The sequence below is a fragment of the Cucurbita pepo genome, chromosome LG17 (genome assembly GCF_002806865.2).
Source record: "Cucurbita pepo subsp. pepo cultivar mu-cu-16 chromosome LG17, ASM280686v2, whole genome shotgun sequence".
Taxonomy (NCBI): Eukaryota; Viridiplantae; Streptophyta; class Magnoliopsida; order Cucurbitales; family Cucurbitaceae; genus Cucurbita; species Cucurbita pepo.
In genome coordinates, this window is record NC_036654.1 from 7,062,496 (window position 1) to 7,080,334 (window position 17,839).

At 36.3% G+C, this 17,839-nt stretch overlaps 1 protein-coding gene across 1 annotated transcript; it reads right to left on the bottom strand.

The window, feature by feature from the left end:
* Positions 1–1,765: 1,765 nt before the first annotated feature.
* Positions 1,766–15,654, bottom strand: LOC111778818 (putative E3 ubiquitin-protein ligase LIN-1). Its single transcript, XM_023658796.1, is given in 24 exon segments — positions 1,766–2,348; positions 2,678–2,846; positions 3,148–3,308; positions 3,678–3,819; positions 4,142–4,296; positions 4,758–4,878; positions 6,109–6,369; positions 6,474–6,556; positions 11,208–11,246; positions 11,249–11,261; positions 11,470–11,580; positions 11,678–11,800; positions 12,064–12,195; positions 12,302–12,421; positions 12,507–12,631; positions 12,710–13,016; positions 13,104–13,361; positions 13,441–13,585; positions 14,052–14,359; positions 14,361–15,085; positions 15,088–15,282; positions 15,285–15,319; positions 15,406–15,485; positions 15,649–15,654. Coding segments are annotated over 19 exon segments (3,075 nt in total). The 3' UTR covers positions 1,766–2,348; positions 2,678–2,846; positions 3,148–3,308; positions 3,678–3,819; positions 4,142–4,296; positions 4,758–4,869.
* Between the last annotated feature and the right edge of the window lie 2,185 nt (positions 15,655–17,839).

Sequence of the window (17,839 nt, forward strand, 5' to 3'; positions counted from 1 at the left end):
GGCTATAGGTTATGGTGTCCAGAAACAAGTAAAATTGTTAATAGTCGAGATGTGACATTCGATGAGTCTGGAATGTTTTTGCAGAAAATTGAAAATAATGACGAGGCATTGAAGCAGGTGGAGAAGGTGGTGTTCTCTCCTGATGTGGTTGCTCCTACCGAAGAACCTATTGATCAGGTAAATAATAACTTTGATGTCTTAGAACAAAAAGAGCAAAGTCTTGAGGAGCAAAGCCTTGTGAATGAAAGAATGGAGGAACCTGAGTCAATCACCAAGAATAGACCACGAAGGGTAATTCGAAAACCTGCAAGGTTTGATGATACGATAGCATATGCTTTCTCTTTGATTGATGGAGTTCCTAACAGCTACAAAGATGCTATTCAGAGCCCGGATAGCTTACACTGGCAAGAGGCTGTGAATCAGGAGATAGCATCATTGGAGATAAATCAAACTTGGGATTTGGTACCACTTCCAAAAGGTAAGAAGGAAATTGGTTGTAAATGGGTTTTTGCAAAAAAGGAAGACTCTTCTGGTATACGTTATAAGGCTCGACTTGTGGCTAAAGGTTACGCACAAAAGGAAGGTATTAATTACAATGAAATTTTCTCACGTGTGGTAAAACATTCTTCCATTCGAATTTTGTTGGCTTTGGTTGCTCAATTTAATCTTGAGCTTGCACAACTTGATGTAAAAACTGCTTTTTTGCATGGAGATTTGGAAGAAGAAATATATATGGCGCAACCAGTTGGTTTCCAAGTAGTTGGACAGCAACATTTAGTATGCAGATGGAAGAAATCTTTGTATGGGCTGAAGCAATCCCCTCGCCAATGGTATAAAAGGTTTGATCATTTCATGGTAGAGCATATGTATACTCATAGTCAATTTGACCATTGTGTGTATTATCGGTGTCTCGATGATGGATCGTTTATCTATTTGCTCTTATATGTTGATGATATGTTAATTGCTTCAAAGAGACAGATGGAGATTGATAAGCTCAAAGATGAGCTTTCTAAAACATTTGAAATGAAAGACTTAGGCAATGCAAAGAAAATACTTGGAATGGAGATAGAGCGAGATCGGAAAAAAGGTACAGTCTGGTTGACTCAGTCTCAATATCTACGCAAGGTATTGTCAAGATTTAGTTTGAATAATTCAACCAAACCCGTTAGTACTCCACTTGCTCCTCATTTCAAGCTTAGTGCTTCCATGTGTCCAAGTTCTGATGATGACAAAAGGTATATGGAGAACATTCCTTATACAAATGCTGTTGGTGCGTTGATGTATGCTATGGTGTGTACTCGACCTGATCTTTCACACGCAGTAAGCATGGTGAGTCGTTATATGCATAATCCTGGTAAAGAGCATTGGAAGGCTGTAAAATGGATTCTTAGGTACATTCTTGGCACTATTGATGTTGGTATTAAGTTTCAAAAACAAGAAATGTTTAATCTTGACAATCGTGTAGCTGGTTATGTGGATTCTGATTATGCTGGTGATTTGGATAAGCGACGATCTACTACGGGTTATTTATTTACTATGGCTGGTGGACCTGTTTGTTGGCGTTCAACATTGCAGTCTACTGTTGCATTGTCTACCACTGAAGCAGAGTATATGGCAGTAACAGAAGCTTTTAAAGAAGCTATTTGGATGCATGGTTTGATCAATGACTTGGGTATTTTGCAGGAACATATAGATGTATTTTGTGATAGCCAGAGCGCTATTTGCTTGTCAAAAAATCAAGTCCATCATGCTCGTACAAAACACATTGATGTCCGTTTTCACTTTATTCGAGAAATTATTAGCAAAGGGGATATTCGGTTATTAAAAATTGGAACTGCTGATAACCCTGCTGATATGTTGACAAAGGTTATCACTCGTGAAAAGTTCTGGCATTGTTTAGATTTCATCAACGTCGGAAGGGAGTAGTGTGTTGACATGGTAGCAACCAAATTAGCTATCAACTTGGAGATCTTATGACAAGGTGGAGATTGTTGAACACTGTCATAAGCCCTATTCTCTAGGACCAAGACCTATTCTCAAGGTCTTTTTTTGGCTTGTTAGTTTATGTTTAGGTTTAGCAGAAGGCTATATAATGCCATTCTTTCTGCTGTTGAAATCATCAAGTTTTGAGTGTCATATTGTATGTCTTGAGTAACTTTGGTGTTGTGAGTACATTTGTTCCGCTTTCGGCGCACAACAACCACAAATCTTGATAGGTGCTTCAAGCTCAAGCAAATTGGGTTGTTGGACAAAATCTCTCTGGAAGAAACACAAAGAAGCTTGATCTCGTTCTCGAAAAGCTGGACCTGTTTGCCTGCCCTCGTTCTCGGAAAGCTGGACCTGTTTACCTGCCCTCGACATGAAATGAAAAGAAGAATGGGAACAGAGAATGAAAAGAAAATAAAAAAAGAATGAAAAAAAATATGAAAAGGTAGATATAAAAAGAATTTCAAAATAAGAATAAAAGGAATAATGAAAAGAAGATTAAAAAAAATGAAAATAAAAAGAAAATGAAAACAAATTAAAAACAAGATAAAAAGAAGAATGAAAAAAAAATTAAAAGAAGAATGAAAAAAGGATGAAATTAAAATGAAAAGAAGGAAAATGAAAATGAAAAGAAGATGAAAAAAAGAATAGGCGTATAAAGAATGAAAAAGAGGAAATAATTTTCATTAACTGGAAACCCCTATATTAAAAAAGTCTTAACAAATCAGTCAACTGTCCATGAATGTCACCACACATCTTGACAGGTGTTTCAAGCTCAAGCAAATTGGGCTGCTGGACAAATTCTCTATGGAAGAAGCACAAAGAAGCTTGATCTCGTTCTCAGAAAGCTGCCTGTTTACCTGCCCTCGCGAACATGAAATGAAAATAAGAATGAGGGACAGAGAATGAAAAGAAAATAAAAAAATATGAGAAGAAGAATGAAAAAAAAAAGATTGAAAAGAAGATATTAAAACAATTTCAAAATAAGAATAAAAGGAAAAATGAAAAGAAGATAAAAATAAAATGAAAATAAAAAGAAAATGAAAACAAATTAAAAACAAGATGAAAAGAAGAATGAAAAGAAAATAAAAACAAGAATGAAAAAAAGATGAAATTGAAATGAAAATGAAAAAAAGATAAAAAAAAAGAATAGGAGGAAACCATATTAAAAAAGTCTTAACAAAGGAGTGAACTGCCCATGAATGTCACCACAAATCTTGATAGGTGCTTCAAGCTCAAGCAAATTGGGTTGTTGGACAAAATCTCTCTAGAAGAAACACAAAGAAGCTTGATCTCGTTCTCGGAAAGCTGGACCTGTTTACCTGCTTTGACATGAAATGAAAAGAAGAATGGGAATAGAGAGTGAAAAGAAAATAAAAAAAAATATGAAAAGAAGAATGAAAAAAAAAGATGAAAAGAAGATATTAAAACAATTTCAAAATAAGAATAAAAAGAAAAATGAAAAGAAGATAAAAATAAAATGAAAATAAAAAGAAAATGAAAACAAATTAAAAACAAGATAAAAAGAAGAATGAAAAGAAAATAAAAACAAGAATGAAAAAAAGATGAAATTGAAATGAAAAGAACGAAAATAAAAATGAAAAAAAGATAAAAAAAAGAATAGGCTGATAAGGAATGAAGAAGAGAAATAATTTTCATTAGGTGGAAACTCATATTCAAAAAGTCTTTACGAATGAGTGAACTGCCCATGAATGTCACTACAAATCTTCATAGGTGCTTCAAGCTCAAGCAAATCGGGTTGTTGGACAAAATCTATCATGAGAGAAGCACAAAGAAACTTGATCTCGTTCTCGGAAAGCTGGATCTGTTTACCTGCCCTCGAAAAAGAAATGAAAAGAAGAATGGAGGACAGAGAATGAAAAGAAAATAAAAAAATATGAAAAGAAGATATTAAAACAATTTCAAAATAAGAATAAAAGGAAGAATGAAAAGAAGATAAAAATAAAATGAAAATAAAAAGGAAATGAAAACAAATTAAAAATAAGATGAAAAGAAGAATAAAAAGAAAATAAAAAGAAGAATGAAAAAAAGATGATAAATTGAAATGAAAAGAAGGAAAATGAAAATGAAAAAAGATGAAAAAAGAATAGGCTGATAAGGAATGAAAAAGAGATAATTTTCATTAGGTGGAAACCATATTAAAAAAGTAAAGGAGTGAACTGCCCCTCAATGTCACCACAAATATTGATAGGTGCTTCAAGCTCAAGCAAATTGGGTTGTTGGACAAAATCTCTCTAAAAGAAGCACAAAGAAGCTTGATCTCATTCTCGGAAAGCTGGACTTGTTTACCTGCCCTCGACATGAAATGAAAATAAGAATGAGCGGACAAAGTATGAAAAGAAAATAAAAAAAAATATGAAAGGAAGAATGAAAAAAAGGATGAAAAGAAAATATTAAAAGAATTTCAAAATAAGAATAAAAAGAAGAGGAAAAGAAATAAAAATAAAATGAAAATAAAAAGAAAATGAAAACAAATTAAAAACATGATAAAAAGAAGAATGAAAAGAAAATTAAAAGAAGAATGAAAAAAAGATGAAATTAAAATGAAAAAATGAAAAAATGAAAAAAGATGAAATAAAGATGAAAAGGATATGAAAAAAAATTAAAAGAAAGAATAAAAATGAAAATGAAAATGAGATTGAGAAGAAGATGTAAAGAAAAATAGACGGACAGGGAATGAAAAAGAAAAATAATGGGCACCAGGTGTAAACCCACATATTCAAAAAGCCTTAACAAATGAGTTAACTAACCTTGAATGTCACCACAAATGCTTCAAACTCAAGCAAATTGGGTTGCTGGACGAAAATCTCTCTACAAGAAGCACAAATGAGCTTGATATCGTTCTCGAAAAATTGGACCTGTTTATCCGTCCTGACGTACAAGAAATGAAAAGAAGAATGAAAAAAAAGATAAAAAGAAGATACAAAGAAAAATGAAAAAGAATAATAAAAAGAAAAATGAAAAAAAATTGAAAATATGAATAAAAATAAGAATTAAAGAAGATGAAAATAAAATAAAAAGAAGAAGAAAAGAAAATGAGGATGAAAATGAAGATGAAAATAAAATGATAAGAAGAATGAAAATGAAAAATGAAAAGAAGAATGAAATAAATAGAAAATGAAAACAAAATAAAAAGAATATAAAAAGATAAAATTAAAATAAAAATATGATGGAAAGAAGAATGAAAAAAAAGATAAAATTAAAAAGAAAATGAAAATGAAAAGAAGATAAAAAAGAATGAAAAGAAGAATTTAAAGAAGATGATGAGATGAAAAGAAAATGAAAAGAAGATAAAAAAAAAAGATAAAAAGAAGATGAAAAGAAAATGAAAAGAAAAAGAAAAAGAAAATGAAAAACGGATGAAAAGAAAATGAGGATGGAAAGAAGATGAAAAGAAGTTTGATCTCATTCTCGTAAAGCTGAACCTATTTACCTGCCTTCACCGATAGAAAATGAAAAGAAGAATGTGCTGACAGTAAAATAAAAAAAAGAATAGATAGAACAGGCAATCAAAATAGGGAATAAAAAAAAAAAAGAATAACATCTATTTTAGATCTAGGGACTCCCATGTTTAACTCTAATTTCAAGATCACTAATTAAAGGACAAAATAAATTTGTGTTAGGGTTTAAAACAATTGTGTTTAAATAGGGTAATAAAAAAAAAATAGCCTCTGAGATCTAGGACTCTGATGTTTAACTCTAATTTCAAAATCCATAAATTGAAGGATAAAACAAATTTGTGTTAAGGTTTGAGCTCCATTTGTGTAAAGACAAACTCTCATAAAACAAATTTTGTCAATGTGCAAGATTCATCTCTCATTATAGATATTGTACAAATAGAATACTCTTCATTTCTTCCTCTAAAACACCTCTAAGTAGCAGTACAAATAGAATATTTCTTCATTTCTCCCTCAAAAGCACCTCTTAGTCATATAATACAAATAAAATATTTCTTCATTTCTCCCTCTAAAGCACCTCTAAGTGATATGCGAGATACATAATTCATATTGTAGAAATCATTTTGCGTGATAAATAAAGAGTAAGATTACCAACTAAACGAAATTACATTAACGATGAACGGAAGACGAGAAGTTAACAAACCTGTATCTTTTCGCTAGAGGTTCCAACAAAGAGCAATCCTCTATCATCATCTCTAGTTAGGTATGTAATCTTTGTGTGGCTACCACTAGCACTACCTAATTTAACTGAACCAATTTTTGTATACTTTTCTTTCGACAAGACCTCTATAATCATGCCCAATCTCGAGGTTGTAAACAACAAGTCGGTGCTTACAACCATGTGATGGATGTCAACTCCAGGTGAAAAGGATCCCACTGTTGTCTTGTTTGACAGCGAAAATGTCTTTCACATTTGAAACAAAAACGCAAAAGAAACATTATCACTTCATAATAACCATCACAAGTATTTGAATCAAGGGTTTATTTAATTTTGTTGATTTTAAGTACCTTGCCTGCAGTTCCATCCACTGCTGAATCGGCAGCAAACAGCAGGTCTCCGTGTAAGTGTAAGGAGTAGATGTTGTAACACCCCAAAAATGAAAGAAATTAGATCCAACAAGAATAAGGGTCATGTAAGACCTAAATGATTAAAAAGGGGAGAAATGAAAGAATTAAGCAAGGATGATGATCTCAAGCAAGTCATTAAGGTTAAGGAGTTTAAGACCTATGGAAAAAGATTGGAAAGTAAAAGTAAGTGAAAAGGGCAAAAAGGTCATTTTTCAATTATTAAGATTTCCCAGATTTTTAGTTCCTTATCTAGAAGGAATTTCAAGATGTTGAAGAAGGGAAATATGACCAACTTGAGAGGATTTTTAGAAAAGTTATGGATTTTTAAGGAAAAATAATATTAAAATATTCGGAAAGTGGCAAATTACCATAATACCCATGGAAGAATGGATAATTACGAAAATGCCCCTGAATCAGAGCATCTACAGTGACCATTTGAGAAATATCTCTGAAACTCGAATCTCAGCCGTTGGATCTTTCCCAAATTTGGATAAGATCAAGAAAACTGACAGATCATCACATCCAACGGTGGTATTCAAAACTAAGGTCAGTAAAGCCCTGATTGGAACGGATTTTTCTGACGAATTATCCAGAACGTTCAATCTCCAAGTCACGACGATTCTGGAGCTTTCAATGTCGGTTTAAGCTTCTCCTATAAAGTCTGAAGTAGGGCGAACAATATGGAACAAGACTCGAGCAAGGTCGAGCACCCGTTCCAAAGTTATGAGCGTTTAGATTGTGGGTCTCCTACTCTCGGGTTTCTTCCAAATTTGAGAGCAATTCTCCACCATTCCTCCTCAAACTTATTCATATAGTTTCTAAACAAGATTACCCACAATTCCTATGAAGGAATCGAGAGCTGAAACGTCATAGAACAAGATACCCAAGAAATCGAAAATCCGACGTTTCGAGTGAGTTGCATACCGAGAATGATTTCTAGAAATTAAGGACCCACACTCAAAGACGTTCCTCAAAACCAATTCCTATAGAATAAGGAAAGAATATGGAAGAGGTTCCATGAAGAAATCGGGCGTTGAAAACTCCTAGAATTGGCTACCCAATAAGAAATCCCCTATTTTAGCTCCGGCGAGGAAAATGATTTTGGACGAACTTTGGAGGCGAGTATCTTAGGCTATGATCCACGAAAAGGTATGAAATCAATCCCAAGCCCTTCCTTGTAACATCATCGTTAAGTTTCATGAAGAAATGGAGGGGAGAAACGAAGATATCGGGTCTGTGGAAGGTCACTTTCAGACGGCGGCGCAAAGGACGCGGGCGTCTTCTTCCTGTCCAGAGGAAGAAGACGATGACGTGGCCTGAACCGGCCAGTCAGCCCAAAATCTGACCTTCCCTCGGTGTTTCTCAATTTTAATCCCCTTCTAGGCCAGTTCACATGAAAAACCTTATGGTTCCAGAAACTAGACACAATAAGGAGTCTATGGAAGAAAATGTGAAGTAATTCGGATACCAGAAGCTCAAGAACGGGGGTCCCAAATGTCGACGACGAGGTAAGTAGCCACCTTGGACTTTTCTTAAGAAATACTTGTAGGAATCACTTGGATTTTCATATGAACCCTAAAACAAGTATTACAAGGATCTATGAAAGAAAAACTCAAAGAACTGTAAGTTAAGGCCCTGAACCGACCAAATTGCTTGGGATTTAAAGAACCTTAAAATAATATACGGTTCATGACCTAGATGACCTCCAAATGCTATGAAACTATACGGTAGATCTTATTGTATGATGATTGATGAGGTGGTAAAGTTTGAAAGCCACTAGAACTCGTTAAGTAGCTAAATCGAGAATTAGGGGTAAAATGACCATAATGCCCCTAAGGAAGACTAACTATGGGTTAAGCCCTAAATGACCTCCCAACATTATGAAATGTTGAATGAATCCTTATCTCATGATGATGTATACGGTAACGAAGTTTGGAAATCATTGGGAAACGTTAGATAGCGAAACCAAGATATGGGGAAAAATGTACATCACGATCCACATGACTTTACCTCCTAGGATGACTAATGAGGTACCCATGAAATAAGAGATTCCCCGTAGGTACCCTTGGTTGCTGATCAGATTCAAAGTGTATAAGGTCACGTTGGGCTATTCCTAAGAAGAACCTTTAAGTTCCAAGCTTGACCCAAGATGTTATGCATAAACCTAGGATCCCCAAGAATACAAGGAAACACCTAGTTTAATGCAGATGGTATGCTTAACAAGTTGCTAGGATCCATGCCTGGAGTAACTGTTATCTCCCATCACGAAGTCTACCACGAGATCCTTATTCCTCTTAGGTGAGATGCCCTGCTATATGTACCATGTGCAGGATGCCATGATGAACTTATTATTTTCCTCACCTAAATGGTATGCCCTGCAACACGATATGCCAGCAGGATGCCACGTTTATGATAATGTCACCTATGCACTCATGGGGAGAAAACTAAGGGTTACTTTGAAAGTGTTTTCAGGACCAAAACACGATATATGACATGACAACCTCTAAGGGTTAGTTCCTGAAAACAAGAAGTCATATCCTAGCTCAAGGTCTAAATATGCTCCAAATCACCAACCATGTCCTATAAGGTCTATTTTATATGACACGAGGATAAGTTCAAGATTTTAAGTTGGTTGGAGCAAGTTTGGAACATAAGCCAAGATGGAACTTAAAGAAACGCCTAAAGAAAACGTGTCAAGATTCAAGACTCTTCTAGAACCCTCTAAAGAGCTCCCTAGGAATCTATGACCTTCTAGAACAACTCACGCTAAGATGGGTTCATATGATACGAATGCATGTTACAATTTATGCTTCAAGAAAATAAGAACCTTAGAAACTTACAAGGTTAAGAGCCAAGAACATTACCAAACAAGCTTTACAACTACCAAGATAAGAAGAATGCTAGGTACCACTCAAAGATGAGGACCAAAGTCCTTAGACATAAAAACTCAAGAATGCTAGGTATTACTCTAAGCATGTCTAATTGTGGCTCGTAACTCCCACCATGCGGTGCTTTCTAAGGAGGCCTTTTTCCTCTTCTAGGTGGGATGCCCTGCACCGTGTTTGCTTTGCAGGATGTCATGTTTGGCCTCATTCCCCTCACCTAGATGAGATGCCCTGCGCCATGTTATGATTTGCAGGATACCATGTTCATGTATACACCGATCACACGACCTATATGGTCTATGTTAGATTATGCGACCTTTATGGTCTATGCTATGTTCATGCATGCATCGATCACGTGACCTTTATGGTCTATGCTATGTTCACGCATGTATCGATCACGTGACCTTTACGGTCTATCATGGGGAGAACCTATGGCCACGATGGAGCAAGAAGAGAGTAAGTTATCCTAGCCATGAATTAAGAACCTCCTAAGACCTCCCACGGTACATCATGTTTATGACTTAGACTACACTGCTTGGATCGTATGAAGCCTTGAGCGTAGGTATTAAGACTGTGTCGCTTGGAACGCATGAAGCCTCGGACACAGGATGACAAGTTTATGTCTAGTACCGTAAGTCCTAAGGGGAGTGTCTTGGAGAACGAATTAAGAAACATAACAAGAACTTACAACAAGAACAAGAAAAAAACAAGAACATGAAAAGAAAAAGTGTGGTATTCTAGCATATCAAGGACAAGANAAAAACTCAAGAATGCTAGGTATTACTCTAAGCATGTCTAATTGTGGCTCGTAACTCCCACCATGCGGTGCTTTCTAAGGAGGCCTTTTTCCTCTTCTAGGTGGGATGCCCTGCACCGTGTTTGCTTTGCAGGATGTCATGTTTGGCCTCATTCCCCTCACCTAGATGAGATGCCCTGCGCCATGTTATGATTTGCAGGATACCATGTTCATGTATACACCGATCACACGACCTATATGGTCTATGTTAGATTATGCGACCTTTATGGTCTATGCTATGTTCATGCATGCATCGATCACGTGACCTTTATGGTCTATGCTATGTTCACGCATGTATCGATCACGTGACCTTTACGGTCTATCATGGGGAGAACCTATGGCCACGATGGAGCAAGAAGAGAGTAAGTTATCCTAGCCATGAATTAAGAACCTCCTAAGACCTCCCACGGTACATCATGTTTATGACTTAGACTACACTGCTTGGATCGTATGAAGCCTTGAGCGTAGGTATTAAGACTGTGTCGCTTGGAACGCATGAAGCCTCGGACACAGGATGACAAGTTTATGTCTAGTACCGTAAGTCCTAAGGGGAGTGTCTTGGAGAACGAATTAAGAAACATAACAAGAACTTACAACAAGAACAAGAAAAAAACAAGAACATGAAAAGAAAAAGTGTGGTATTCTAGCATATCAAGGACAAGATTAAGAGCCTACAAGTAGGGTGCTTACTGAGTCTTTGTACTCATTCCTTATTCTCTATTTTTTCAGGAAATAAGGAGCTGGTCGAGGTCGGGAGCGGACTCTGGAGCAGGTGCCATAGACAAACCTCACCCGTCGTCCTTCAACCATTTTGTGTCGTCCCTTAACTTGTGTTTTAACTGTTGTGTTGTGTTTTAAAATACTTTGTATAAACTTTATTTTGATATAATGTTTGATATGTTTTAAGTTTTGGTTGTTTTATTTTGTTGAAAAATTTACCCGTCTTTTTAGAGTTATCGAGTCAACCCGGTCCTTACAGATGTTTTGTTTCCAATAACAACTTTCTTACGCCAGCATAGAATGTGTATGTTTGGTCAAATCCACCTCCTGCCAATTATCAATACAACAATTTTGGTAAACCATATCACTAAAAATTGTCATCTTCCCGACTCGCCAGATTGATAAGATGTTGGGCTTGGTCATTATTGTTTTTTCTCATTGATTGAAATTTAGAATTCCCTCTAATTCACTAAAAACGTTACTACTTGTGATAATGAAAGTAACCAAAGCAATAGATTTCTAAGATTAGGGGTACCAGTATACAGTTACCAGAGCAACCGCAATAAAGTTTATCTTCTGATAATGCCAGGGACTTGACGTATTTATTGAAATTTATTTGCTTGGGAACTCTAGAGAAGTTGTACACCTGTAATATCCAATCCAACAAGTATATTATCTTATCAAGAGGATTGAATTCTATGGATATTGGTTCTTCCAGCTCTAGTAGCCTGAACCGAAGTTACCTTAACGCCAGTTCCTTGAGAAACAAAGCATGCGACATTGGCGTTGGCTTTCATGTCATAGATTGGCTCCTTCACTTCATGAACTTGAACGCACTGTATTTTTTCACACTTGACGGTCCATACCTGTAAGAGTGGTGTTTTTCGAGAATTAATGGTGGAAGTTTAATCGAAATAAGATTGCTATCAGATGCAGTGAGAAAAAGGAAGGCCAATTTGTCGTTCTCTTAGGGAATAAAATGCAGTAGAAAGAATCGCAGCCATTATCAGATTAGATTGAATCTTGTCCTTTAGAATGTTGATTGATCCGATCACTATTGTTCAAAGAAACCACTACGTAATTTTTCTTTAGAAGAAAACTCGGCATAACATGATCAAAGAAGTTTTACCCGGATTGTTTTGTCTAAGGAACCGCTGTATAATGCGTCGCCCGAAGAGGAAAGACACAGGCATGTTACAGCTTTTGTGTGCTTGCGTGCTTCTTGGATCAACTTCAATACTTTATCTCCAGCATCCCAAACCTAAAAGCAGAATATCGTGTAGGTAGTAAGACAAGATAGTGATTTTACCCACGATCTGAACTGACACTAAGGTGGCACATACGACCCGTCTTGTTCAGATTTTTACCTTGATGGTTCCGTCCGAGTGACTGCTTAAGACCCGCCCATTCAGATGAACCAAGGACAAAACCTCTCCATTTGAGCTGGAATCTAGTGCACCAACTTCCGTATAACTCCAGAGCTCTGTCTAATGGGCAGACGATTAGTAGTAAGCTATGGATCCACTTTTAGTGTGAACTAAGAACAAAACCATTTCCCCAAACCCGACTTACTGCATCAACGGATGGCACGTTCATCAAGGCTTTTATTATATCATTGACCACCAAAGAGCTTCTCCTAAGCTTTCTCAACGTTTTGTTGATGGATCTTGCATGAAGTCCCAGTTCCTCAAGTGCAGCTTCGTAATCAGTAACCAAGTTAGTTCGGTTTCAAAGCAATATACATACTAACTCTCAGAGTTACAAATAAAACCCACCTGGGTCACTAAGGAAAGTTTTCAAAACAAGGTATGCTAAAATCTTCTCCTCCAGGCTGTTAGAAGATTGGAGAACGTTTACAAGTTCATCAAGCAAGGACCTGCGAGCAATCTCTTGTACCCCAGTATCTGGGAGCGTCGAAACCATGTGGCAGAGCCAGGAAACAATGACAAGACAGGACTTTGCCATCTCTAATGATTTACTCTTCAGGCATTCCTTCATAACTTCAAAAATGTACCCTTTTTCATAGTTACAAAGAACAAGTGCTATCCTCTTCTCCCATACGCTGACTGCCTTCTCTTCCTCCTATAGCATGTATATCTATGATTCAGAATCGGAGAGACGTACAGTGAAATAAATTCCATAGAAATTATAAATTTTAAAAATAGAAACCTCTCTGTCTGATAATTCGTAGTCAGGCTTCCTCAGTCCCTCGGCCTTCATCAAAGCATTGTAAGGCTGATCAAATCCTGCAAGTTTGAGCAACCACGCTTTTGTGTAGGACTTCCCCGAGGAAGTCAATCGCCCAGATAGATATAATGAAGCATCTACAGCTGCAATTTGAGAATTATAGTTGTCCTTTCTTCGAAAGGCTTCAAACAGTGCATCTATAGATTCTTCTCGGTAAATGCTCATTCTTCGTGGTTCAGTCTGACACAAGGAAGATTGTCTATTAGTTTCCATGTGAAAATGATTTTCGCATGCAAGCTGTTAAGGGATCTAGTCAAACCAGGAGATCCAGTTGGAGAAGAAGAGAAGCAATGCCCGACTGTTGCTCACTTGGAGCCATTTGAAGATATGTAAGAAGTGTATGCATCGTACTGAATACTCCTTCATCTTTAATTGTCTGCAAAATTTGATTGCATTTTGTCCGTCTGTAATTCCCCAACAATGATCATAAATTGAAATTGAGTTATGATGCGGAATTAACTAGAGGCAGTTATTAGATAAACATGGAATTGCGATACATGACAAATACCATACAGGCCATACGAATAATTTGACTCAGGTTTTGGGAGTTGATAATGCTGCTATTTTAATTAAAAAAAACTGGTTGAAATGTAGTTTATGGTGAGTGATGGTATTTATATAACAAGCGTTTAATTTTGTCGCAAGCCACAAAATGCAGGAGAACAAAAAAAAAAAAAAGCAATTTATCTAATTGAAGTTGAAGGCTGCTTAGACCTTTGCCCACTTTGTTATGAAAAACAACAACTTCATTTTTTATTGTTCATTCATGAAACAAGGAGCCCACCATATAAGCAACTTAACTAGAGAAGTAATATTTAAAACTGATTGCACAACAAGAGAAAGTTGTTTTCAAGTGAATTAGTATTATACCTGTGCCTCTGAACCAGCTCTGACAGAAAAGCCACACACAGGCCTCTATCGTCATCATTTCCAGAATGAAGGAACTCAAGAACTGGAGCAAGTTCAATCTCCTCTACTATTGAGTCCTTGCAACCTTGGTCGACCTGCATACAACATAAAAGTATGGAAAGTATTGGCCTCCTCACTTCTACCCTACCCAAAAACTTGACTAATGCAGGGATTCCTTCAGCAGAGGTAAACCTCTCAGCATTCCTGGACTGGCTAGTTTCATCCCCTCCCATAAAAATCTGTTCGAGCATTGCGATAGCAGCATTTTTTTGGCTCTATTACAAACGGAAGATGATCAAATTCTTCATTTTTCTTCTGGATCATCTGGGCTAGGGAAGGTATAAGGTCATGAGCTGACAACTGAGTAAATGTAGGCCTTAGCAGGCACATAAGAACAGAAGCCTCTGACAACCCACTCGTCAGCAAAGAAGCTAGGCAATCAAAATCAGAATCTAGACTACTAAGGGACTCTCCAACATTTCCATCAGCACAAATAAGCTCCGAAAGAACGTAAATCGAGGTTCTGAGGCCTTCTCTGTCACGGGAATTTAACAGTACTTCCACAAAGCCGTTCACAACAGCCAATTCGGATAAATAAGAATGGACCGCTAAATCACCTTTCGAGTCCTTCCAGAACCCTGCTATAGCGAGCACAGCTGTCTCACATTGTTTCAAGCTTTCGAAATTACAAAGACAAGAGACAAAAGGGTTTAAACTGTTAATGATTTTCTCGACTGTGGCCTGGGATATTACACTGGTCGGCGATGAAGATATTGCTTCTTGCATTAATCTTTTGCCTTTTTGGTTAAGAGACTCGTACGTACTGTTTAGAGGAATGTGAAATGGTCGGCAAGGAGTATATGCCAGAGAATTCGCCATTTTGAAGGAAGAACTGACAGTACTTACTACTGATGTACCAGTCCAAGAACAATCCTGAGCAAGATCAGGATGCTGTTCCTGCCAAGACGTAATCAATCTTTTCAAGACATAATTCATTTAGGCATTACAGTTGAAAACAATGGCGGCCGTGTAATGGGGCAAGTTGTATTTCCTCTTTTCAACCATTCCTGAATCGCTTTTCTTTCATAAGTCTGTCCAGTTTCAAGAGTAACAGGCTCACTGAAAATTTGACCTGTTATGGGGCATACAAAATCTTTAGGGGGTCGTACTATATGTGTCACAATCTCAGCGAACGACTTCTGCTTTCCTCCTCAAGTGTATCGATTAAACTGTAGAAAATTTAAGAAGTTTCAAGGCACTTATATTGTGTGAAAATAACAGCTCCAATTAATGGAAAGTGAAATATTGTAATTACCAATTCTCCAAGTCTTGGCTACTCACGTCGTTATAGATTGCATTGTGCGTTTGTCTATATCTTCTCGTGTGGCGGTCTTTCTTCAAGTCCAAAATTGAAGAGCAATTGCATTTAAAACGAAAGTGCATAACTTTCGTATTTTTACCCTAAATATGTGTTAGATTCATCAAAATTTAGCGTTGCTTACCGATACATTGAAAAAGATATAAAGAAACAAAGGTTTTCACATAATGATTTACGTACCTCCATGAGTCACTTTTGCACAGGGTTAAGGTTGTGAGGTCTTATCGACACAAGTCAATATTTTTTTCTCCCATATTTTAAGCTTAGGATAATCTTTAGTGGATATGGTATGATACTAAAACGAGAAAACAATTTTTTAGATCGAGTTAACGACGCTTTCTCAAAGGGGAAAAAAGTTCCTATGTTAACAACTATGAAATTTGACTCCAAAATGGCTCGGAAGCGAAAGTGCATCAGTTTCAATTTTAACACAACATATGTGGGAGATTCATCAAACATGAGCGTTGCTTATCGATTCGTTCAAAAAGATCGAAAGAAACAAAGGTTTTTCACATAATGATTTACGTGCCTCCATGAGTCGCTTCTGGAAAGGGTTGAAGTTGTGAGGTCTTATCGACGCAAGTAAATATTCTTTTTTCTCCCATATTTTAAGCATAGGGAAATCTTTAGTGGATATGGTATGATACTAAAACGAGAAAATAATTTTTCAGATCGAGTTAACTACCCTGTCTCAAAGCGGAAAAAAGTTCCTATGTTAACACCTACGGAATTTGACTCCTAAATGGCCCGGAAGCGAAAGTTCATAAGTTTTTTATTTTAATTCAACATATGTGTAAGATTTATCAAATTTGAGCATTCATTACAGATTCATTCAAAAAGATCGAAAGAAACAAAGGTTTTTCACATAATGATTTAAGTGCCTCCATGAGGGTCTTCTCGACAGGGTTAAGGTTGTGAGGTCTTATTGACACGAGTAATAGTTTTCTTTTTTTTCATATTTTATGCTTATGACAATCTTTAGTGGATATGGTATAATACTAAAACAAGAAAACAACTTTTCAGATCGAGTTAACGACCTTGTCTCAAAGCGGAAAAAAGTTCCTATGTTAACACCCGTGGAATTTGACTCCAAAATGGTCGAGACGCGAAAGTCCATAAGTTTTGTATTTTTACCCAACATATGTGTAGGATTCTTCAAATTTGAGCGTTACTTACTGATTCGTTGAGAAAAATCGAAAGAAACAAAGGTTGTTCACATAATGATTTCAGTGCCTCTATGTGGGTCATCCTGACAGGGTTGAGGTTGTAAGAACTTATCGACATGAGTAATATTTTTTCCTCCAATATTTTAAGCTTAGGACAATCTTTAGTGGACATGGTATGATACTAAAATGCGAAAACAACTTTTCAGATCGAGTTAAGGATCCTGTCTCGAAGGGGAAAAAAGTTCCTACTATGGAATTTGACACCAAAATGGACTGAAAGAGGAAGTGCACAAGTTTCGTATTTTAACTTAACCTATGTGTAAGATTCATCAAACTAGAGCGTTCCTTACACATTCATTGAAAAAGATGGAAAGAAACTTAGATTTTTCACATAATTGTTCAAGTGCCTCCATGAGGGTCCACTCGACAGGGTTAAGGTTTTGAGGTCTTATCTCCACGAATAAATGTTTTTTTTTCCAATATTTTAAGCTTAGGACAATCTTTAGTGGATATGGTATGATACTAAAACGACAAAACAACTTTTCAGATCGAGTTAAAGACCTTGTCTCAAAGGGGGAAAACGTTCCCATGTTAACACCTATGGCATTTGACTCCAAAATGGACCGGAAGCAGAAGTGCATAAGTTTCGTATTTTAACTCAACCTATATGTAAGATTCATCAAGCTAGAGCGTGCCTTACAAATTCGTTGAGAAAGATCGAAAAAAACATAGGTTATTCTCATAATGATTTAAATGCCTCTATGAGGGTTTTCTCGACAGGGTTGAAGTTGTGAGGTCTTATCGACATGAGTAAATATTTTTTTCGACAATATTTTATGCATAGGACAATCTTCAGTGGATATGGTATGATACTAAAATGAGAAAACAACTTTTCAGATCGAGTTAACTTCCTTATCTCAAAGGGAAAAAAAGTTCCTATGTTAACACCTATGAAATTTGACTGCAAAATGGCCCGGAAGAGAAAGTGAATAAGTTTTGTATTTTAACCCAACACATGTGTAAGATTCATCAAACTAGAGCGTTCATGAAGGTCTTCTCGAAAGGGTTGAGGTTGTGAGGTCTTATTGACACGAGTAAATATTTTTTCTTCCATATTTTAAGTTAGGGCAATCTTTAGTAGATATGGTATGTAAAACAAGAAAACAACTTTTCAGATCGAGCAAACAACCCTGTCATAAAGGGGA